This window comes from Malania oleifera, chromosome 7 (genome assembly GCF_029873635.1).
Source record: "Malania oleifera isolate guangnan ecotype guangnan chromosome 7, ASM2987363v1, whole genome shotgun sequence".
NCBI classification, from domain to species: domain Eukaryota; kingdom Viridiplantae; phylum Streptophyta; class Magnoliopsida; order Santalales; family Ximeniaceae; genus Malania; species Malania oleifera.
Window position 1 is genome coordinate 102,557,442 of NC_080423.1, and position 9,273 is coordinate 102,566,714.

At 33.4% G+C, this 9,273-nt stretch overlaps 1 protein-coding gene across 1 annotated transcript in view; it reads left to right on the forward strand.

The window, feature by feature from the left end:
• Nucleotides 1–9,273, forward strand: part of LOC131160979 (subtilisin-like protease SBT3.9) — a 37,020-nt gene that overhangs the window by 18,234 nt on the left and 9,513 nt on the right. The window contains exons 4-7 of the mRNA XM_058116845.1: nt 3,941–4,038; nt 4,157–4,312; nt 4,408–4,519; nt 5,001–5,547. Coding sequence (XP_057972828.1) covers nt 3,941–4,038; nt 4,157–4,312; nt 4,408–4,519; nt 5,001–5,547 — 913 coding nt within the window. The remainder of the gene's footprint in view (nt 1–3,940; nt 4,039–4,156; nt 4,313–4,407; nt 4,520–5,000; nt 5,548–9,273) is intronic.

A 9,273-nucleotide genomic window follows, 5' to 3' on the forward strand; every position in this document is an offset into this window, starting at 1 on the left:
AAAAAAAAAATGATCTACTCCTTCAATATCATTCTTGCAAAAAGAGCACATTGGGTCAGCGTCCAGCCTCTTTTTTGTAAATTATCTGTTGTAAGGATTTTATTATTGATTGTCAACTAGCAGGATGCATTGATCTTTGAGGCAATGAAGGGGTTCCAAATCATTTTGAGAGGCACGCTTATGAGCATATGATACATTGTGAGAAAGGTATTTATAAAACTGGTGACTGTAAAAATTTGAGGGCTAGAAAGACCCCATAAGTCGAGATTAGACTCCTCTTTGTTAACATGTATTATATACTAAAGTAAAGAGCTCAAACAATTGTTTGACTTCCTTGCCTCTAACTTATCTAACAAAAGATAAGTCCCAAAAGGAGTTATTGTTGGAGGTACTCACAATTTCTACCACTCTAACTTCCTTTCGACTAGCCAAGAGAAAAATATTTAAGAAAAAGTTATTGGAGGGTTGATTTAGTGGCCCACTTGTCCTACAAAAATTTTATTTTACCTCTGTCTCCAATTTTGATTGATACGCAATCCCAAATTGTATCCTTCAATCTAACTACGTACTTCGACGAACCCCAACCAAAGCTACTCGAAGGCATTGTTGGAGACCACTTAACTTTATCATACCAGTATTTAACACAAATCACTGATTTCCGAAGTGCCTTGGCTTCCCTACTAAATCTCCACAACCATTTTTCCATTATATCTTTAATCATGAGCTCCATATTTTTAATACCCAACCCACCCTGGATTTAGGCTTTGAAACTAATTTCTAGTTCACGAGTGGGTATTTGAATTTTCCTCCTTCCTTTCCATAAAAAATTCCTTTGCACAGACAACTTTCTTTGGCGAGGGAAAAATAGACAAGAAATATGCAGTTTGATTGGAAAGAATTGAATTGATAAGAGTCAACCCACCTCCCATTAAGAGAAATTTTGATTTCTGTGTAGGCAACATCTGCTCCATTTTTAAATAATCGGATCCCATACATGAGAATAGCTTGCCTTGAGCCCCAGCGGGAGACCTAAGTATGAAGTAGGAAATGAGGCTAATTTACAATTTAAGATTTCAGCGATCTCATCCACTTTGCTTGAAAGTCCAATCGAAAAAATAAGGTTCGTAGAGAGATCAACTTCTTTGTTTAAGTTATTCATTTAAGTTCGTCTTTCATTCAATATTTTCAAAATCTACAACTCATTATGCTCAATGATCATTAATTATAAAATCAAAATATGATATTCAAATTGAGCAAGCTCCCCCCTAAACCAAAGCATTCAAATTTTCTAATAAGGTTTGGCGAAAAATCATTTCAACATAAAATATTTTCAATCATTCTCAACATTCGACAAAACTTTTGTTTATCAAAGTAAATAAAAAAAATCAAAATTCAAAAAAAAAAATTATTGTCATATTTTAAGTAGCAGAATATTTGCCCAAAATGTCATATAAATAAATATATCAAACAATTTAAAGATGAAACTTTAAGTAAAAACAATTGGTTTGAATTTGTAAGAATTTTTTTAAAAAGCCCAAGTTTCATTTTTCAAAGGAATCCATTTTCAAATTTCACACTAATTCTCAAATTTAAGGATATTAAGCAAGTCATCTTGAATTTTTTTTCATTCAAGGAGGAGGAGTTTATCTCATCTTTCTCCTCAATAATCATGAAGCAAATGGCATTGAAAGTCTTTTTCTTGAACCTCCTATTTTCCTTCTTGAGATATAGGCGATCGATTCAAAGATTTCCCAACTTCTTGCATTCATAAAAAGTAACTTTCTCTTGCTTTCTTTTCTTTTCTTTATTTTTTTCATTCTTTTCATCCTTCTTCATTTTCATGAATCTTTTAAATTTTTTGGTGATGAGTACTATTTCTTCATCACTATCTTCCTCTCCCTCCTTTTCTTTTGTTGAGGCAAGTGCTAATGTTTTCTTCTTGTCTCTTGTATCCATCACCCTCTTTACTTCCATTTTATGCACAAGAAGAAACCTAAATAACTCCTCAAGAGGAAGTTCTTGTAGGTCTTTTTACTCTACAATTGTGGTCTTCTTGACCTCCCACTTTTTTATCAAGCACCTAAGTATTCTTTGCACAAGTACAAAATTAGCATAATTATTGTCAAGAGATTTTAGAGCATTAATTATATCAGCACACTTAGTAAATATATCATTAATTTTCTTATTTTGATGCATTTCAAACATTTCATATTCCATGACAAACATATTTATCCTTCAATATTTTACCCTTGAGGTTCCCTCATGGATTACATGAAGAGTGCGCCAAATTTGATTAGCAGAGATATATTCAATGATGCGATTAAATTCTCTGCAGTCTAATGCATAATGTAAAATATTCATAACTTTAGAGTTTATTTGGCTCATGCATTTTTCATTTTCATTCCACATATTTTTTAAGTTTTGGCTTGGTCTCACCATTCTCCACAATGGCTAGGGGAGTGGATCCATCTTGGATAACATTCCAAATTTTAAAATTAAAAGATTTTAGAAAAATGGTGGTTTTATTTTTTCAATAGGCAAAGTCTTCTCAATTAAAAAATGGAGGTCAAATGATGGAAAATCCATCAATGCCAATGTTGACAATTGGCATAAATCATTCAAAGACGGTTAAGTCAAAATTTAAAAGAAGAGCCCTTACTCTGATACCAATTGTTGATGGAGGTGGCAACCTAAGATGGGATAAATTGAATTTAATAAAATTAAATGTTTGATACAAAACAAACCGAGCAAAATACACAATGTCAAAACAATTTAAAAAGAGAAGAAATTGAAAACTCATTTTATAGTGGTTCGGCTATTCTCACTTACGTCCACTCTCTCAGTGTCAGCTGCCTTGAGGTTCTAGCATTCCCTTTATTTTAATGGAGACTAAGGAAACTAATACAACCCCTTATTTTTTGAAGACAAGCCAAGCAAATTACAATCCTTATTTTTAGAAGACCAAGGAACCAAATACAAGAAAGTTTACAACAAAAAATATCTTCTTAAGGAATAATTTATAAACTGAAGCTCACATAAGAAACTCTCAAAGAATATGCAAGATTACTGCTCAAGAGTTTTCTAAAGTTTCTCTCAAGAATGAGCAATCTATAACACAAAGAGAGACTAAGAGAGAATTGAAAGTAAGAGCGTTTGGATATTCAACATATATCTTTAACATTCTCTAACATTTAAAGGGTGTATATAGAGAGTAGGGAAAAACTAGTCCCTTTCAACCCCTTGGAGCATTTTTGCTACTCAGACCGGTCAAGTGCTTATTGGACCCAGCTAACCACTTACTAGCCGTTAGATAGGAAAAACTAATTGTTGCAGGCAAAGTTTGCCATATCATTCAACTGCTTTTAGGGGTCAGTCAACCACTTATAACTTCTACCTAGACCAATCGAGTGCTCCCTACGACCAATCAATTGCCCCCATCTCCAAGGTCAGGTTTAGTCATCCTTTTGTTCCAATAATTCTCCATTCTAAGTTCATTTGTGCTATGACTTCTATATTCTTATAGTTTTATAAATTGAAGTATAATACAATTGAGAGAATAACAATACAAACAAATGAAACTTTAACTTTTCAAAACCTCTATTGATTCTTCAACTTCAATAGCTTAATACTATAAAAAACAACTTAAGTACCAAGTCATTAATACACAATAGTTTCTTATTACCAAAATCAAGTTAATGAAACCTTAAGGCTAACAGATGGTAGTAAAAGAGATGACAATTTTGTTTTCGCTTTTAAATTTTGCACTATTTTCTTTTGTTTAAACTACCAAGGTCCCTTTCTCATTTTCTTCTTGGGATTTATTTTAAAGAATTGTCACTTGTACCACATTCATTTTTGCTGATTTTTTTTATATAAATTATCCAAATAATTAAATATTTATTCATAAAAAAATGTAATTGTTTGTAATTTAATTTGATAGCAAAGAAGAAGCCATGAAATCAATGTTATATAGCTACAAGTATGGGTTTTCAGGATTTGCTGCAATGTTATCTGAGTCTCAAGCCAACAATATTTCAGGTAATGTGTATTTGGAGAAAAATGTGATTTTCTTCTTAATGTGATATTGCACATGAATAAGATGCAATAATAAGTATTACTTACAATTCATATACCTTATTAACAAATAAAAATACAGGTTTTCCTGAAGTTCTTGGTGTATTTTCGAGTAGAATTTTGTCTCTCCACACAACTAGAAGCTGGGATTTTTTACAAGGAAAACCCCAAGTAGCAAGTGGAATATTTAATAAGAGTCATAATGGAAACGGATCAATTATTGGCATCCTTGATACTGGTAAGTACTAAAAACACCATACGCAAGTCAAGTTATGGAAATTTTACTTATTCATATGCACTTTTGTGTTCCCACATTCAATTTTTGTGGTATAGGAATTTGGCCTGAATCTGAAAGTTTCAATGATGAGGACATGGGACCGGTCCCATCCCATTGGAAAGGGATATGTCAAGAAGGCGAAAAATTCAATCTTTCCAATTGTAATAGGTTAAATTTCTTCACATTGTTCATCCTTAATTTAGCATTCTTTACTACTTTACACGCCATTTTCTTCGCTTTAGTAAACTCGAACATTAAGGTGGAGGCCTAAAAATCAATGTTCCATTATTTCTATTTAAAAATACATTGCCGCTGGTATCACTTCCTCATTTTAATTATGCACCTTGAAGATTATTTTGCGGTATAAAAAAATTTTGGCCCACATTGTTGCCTGAAATTTAGTCATTTTAGTTGTTGCAAGCATCAAATGAAACAATTGGAGCATCCAATTTCTACTTGTAATGTTGTAACATCAAATTTTGCTAAAATATTATGAAATTACATAGAATATATAGTGAGTTTTATGAAATGTATTGAAATGATTTTTAATTTGATGATGCTTTTATAGCCTTTTTTTCTACTTCTTGCACAGCGAGAGCTCATTCTCGTATTCCATCATTTAACTCCTTGTGATGGAATGTATTAACAGAAAAATTATTGGCGCACGTTGGTACATTAAAGGGTATGAAGCACAATATGAAAACGTGAATTCAACTGGTTGGGGTGATCTTTTATCTCCACGAGACCTAAATGGGCATGGCACTCATGTAGCCTCTACTGCAGCAGGGGCTTTCGTACAAAATGCAAGTTTTCTAGGACTAGCTCAAGGATTGGCAAGAGGAGGTGCCCCATCAGCGTGCCTAGCTATTTACAAAACTTGTTGGAGCACTGATAACCATTGCGCTGAAGCTGATATTCTTGCTGCTTTTGATGATGCTATTTATGATGGAGTGGATGTTGTTTCAGTATCTATTGGATTAGTAGTCCCATTTCGACCTTATATTGTGGATGCTGTGTCTATCGGCTCCTTTCACGCTGCAGCAAGAGGAATTTCTGTCGTCTGCGCTGCTGGGAATGACGGCCCTTTCGCTCAAACAGTTCAGAATACTGCTCCGTGGCTCATCAGTGTTGCTGCTTGCACCATTGATAGATCTTTCCCCACTTCGATCGCACTTGGGAGCAATCAAACGTTCGTGGTACTTTTACTCCTTGAACTGCAGAAACAAATTTTTAGTTCATTTTACAAGAAGTAGCCTCCTAAGCCTTAGGTCTAGCTGTGAATGCTAATAAAAGAAGAGAACAACAAAGCATAACAATATCTATATGTGTTGTTTCAAATTAAATCGGATAATGTAATTTGATTCCATGCTACTTCAAATTCTTGGTTGATCGATCCAACATGGTTTGCTTTCATGCTCCTTTGGTAAAAGCATCCCTAATTTCTTTTAGTATTTGCAACTATTAAGGGAATTTCATTAAAATTATAGGCTTACTCAAAATTATGCATGTGGTCATCCCATCTCATTTTCAAAAATCACAATACTCACATTTTGCTCCGATCAAGATACATGTCAACCACCTTGTGATTCCAAATTCTATTCAAAACTTCAAAATTATTGCATGATAATAAGCAATCTAAGTTTCTTCTTGGTAATTTATTTATCTTGCTTTGAATAAGCCATTGAACATGAGATTGACAACTAGGTAATATAATGCTAAACTTAATACATAGAAAAACACAAATAAATAGAAAAATTGTATCCTTGCCTATATCACAATACCAATGTTTCAAGTTACCATGTCATTTTTTGAAGTATGTTCTTTAAGTAGCACACTATTGTGGAATAACTTTTGTTATCTTTTGTAGGGCCAAGCTTTAAATACATGGGAAAAATGTGAACAACTTCTATCCTCTTAGGTATGGAGAGGGTCTTGCATCAATTGGCGCAAGCTCGGATGATGCCAAGTAATACAACTCTCCATTAATTTATTTTTACCATCAAAGTCAATAAGAACCATCCTTTCTCTTTGTTTCTTTTGAAATGTAACAATGTTAAGAAACTCAAATTCGCAATGTTCATTAATTGTTAATAGAAGTTGTCAATTGGCTCCTTGAACGCCACACGAACAAGAGGAAAGGTCGTTCTCTGTTTTCAAACCCAATCTCAAAGTTCAGTGGGCATTGCACAGTTAACTGTATATAGAGCTGGGGGAGTCGGTCTCATCTTTGCCCAAGCACCCACAAAAGAAATTGCACTATCCGAACGGTTTCCAGTTGTTCAAGTGGACTACACAATAGGAACATCACTTTGGTTATACGTGGTGTTAAACAGGTAGCACAGCATTTAAAAATAGTTAACTTTTAGACTCTATTTGAAACTCGTAAAAAATATTGCGAAAAAATATTTTTTGAAAATTCACATTTTCACATTTGATTATCAAATAGCATTTAGAGAGTGTTGACTTTTACACTCCATTTAAAACTCAAAATATATTAGAGAAAGGAAAATATCAAAAATTCACACTATCATGTTTGGTGATCAAGAAAAGCAAAAAAAAAAAAAACATACAAAAAATAAATAAATAAATTTCCTCCTTATTGTCTTTTTCATTTCCTTTCCCCAATTAAAATTTTTATCCAATGGACTCTTACATATTGCTTTGAGATGCCTGGATTGAATAAAATGTACTATAAAATTATATTAAAAATTTTTCAAATCTATTCAAATTCAAATTTGAGATCCGAAATTCATGCTTCCAACACTATCTTAGTGTTTTTATCCATTCTTTTAGTGCCATCTATAATACGGTTTGATTGTTGGTAGACAATTGTAGATCTGCATCACAACTAAATAATGTATCAATGGTTTGAATTTTTGTTTCATGTCAGTAGGACCTAAAGCCATGGGGTCATTACTCAAATTCCACTATTGCGATCTGTTTTCTCCAAAAAGCTTTTGTATTTACATCACTACACACACACTTGCAATTGCACATAAATTTTTTAGAAGAAAATAGCATTGAGTAAATATCTATATATATTATCTAATTTAATAGGATTTTAATTTTAATATAATATAATAATTTAAAAAATGTTTGTTACCATCACATCACCTTCTAATCCAAAATAAACAAGTGACAAATGCCATTACATTTCACATGATCTTTATAAAGATTCTATGAACCAAACACCAAACAACACCTAATCAAGGTTTGAATTGTATAAATTTAAAGTAATTAGTTGCAATCTTGAATAATATTCCTTAAACTAAACGCATGATGTCAAATTGATGGTTTTTTTTCACTAAAGGGCTTAACTAGTACCTCTCCCACTAAATTTTGAATGGTGGATCATGGTTTTTATTTAATATCTAAAGTGTTCATTCTTGTCTAATACATAATTGCAGGAATAAGATGCATAAAATTTCATAAGGTGGATGACTTGTTTTATATTATCTGAATTGCCAAATCATCCATCATACTTTACGCATCTTTCAAACAAAAGAATTAATTGTATAAATCAAAAACAATACTTCTACAAGATGGATTTTCTTGCTCAATCGATTATTATGATTATACGTGTGCGATGTGAGAATATATTCTTTGTTCGAAAGATTTTATTTTATACAGGTAAATGAGCAAGATTTTCGTTATCAGATCAAAGTGATCTGGTATCTTAAATACTAACTAACTTTGGACCTAATCATCTAGGTTATATTAGACGAAGTAAATGATATTGAAGTGCCTTTTAAAGGAACAAAAAAAAAAAAAAACGGCTGGGGGGAGATGTGTGCGCCAGCGTATCCCGGGACTGGCCCGGGTGAACAGCATTGGAATCCCTAGAAAGAGGAAGAATGTGTTGCATGATTTAGTAGTCTTATAATTTCTAAATCATGGCCTTTCATCTACCAAACCTAGTGTTGTAATAAACTTGCTGTTTAAGTGACCCTTACTAATGGATTTCTTAACTTAGAGGTGATCCTAAGGTCAAGAGTAGTCCTACAACGACAAAATAGGGAAACAAATTGCCACACTGATAGGTAGCAACTAACTCTTCTCGAGGACCTAGCTCTCTGTCTCCTGCTATGTGTGAAGGTAATACATATTTACATATTTTATTGTAGTGATCATTTAACGAATGCAGGTATGTTGGTTGACTGACATTTGCTGCACACGGGCGTTGAGATTTGGATGTATGGTCAAATTCGTCCTTTCATATACAATTTAAGTTCTATCTGCGTAATTCTAGGGTTGTCTAATATATCAGCCTTTGTGTGCTCTTATTAAAATCTATTATCCCCATGGAGCCCGGCTGCCATCAAATTCTGCACTTGTCACAACAGTAGGGGGAAATCACAAAGAATTTATGGAAGGTACTTCTCTGGGTAGTGTGTGTGTGTTAAAAAAAATTTCTGTCTCTTATTTGTACACATACTACGCACCCACTCGTACACATGTAGCTTCCATAAAGGATTGTATATGGTCCAACATTATGATGAAGGACTGCCAAGTACGCGGGGCCGATCATTCGATTGGACGTGGGTGTGTTAATCCAATAAAGCCATAGATCCGGTCTGTGTTTGACCCTGGAAACTATGACATGGTCAATTTATTTTGCTCCCATGGGCTATGATGAAAAGTAAAGTGAATCATTTCAAATGATGGGATGCTCACCCAATGCAATGGAACAACAATTTCTTGAACTCTCAATTTGCCTTATTTCCGTTCCGGAACTAAGAATTTGCTTAACCATATAAGGACAGCTGACAAATGTTGGTCACAGCAAATTCCTTGGTAACAGTTTCATTTACGAAGCACCACCCAGGAATAAGTCTGATAGTTGAACCGCAATTTTGCTCTTCACGGCGCGTTAAAGAAGATCAAGTTTAGATCAATTATGCTCCCAACTAAGAGTTCAGGAC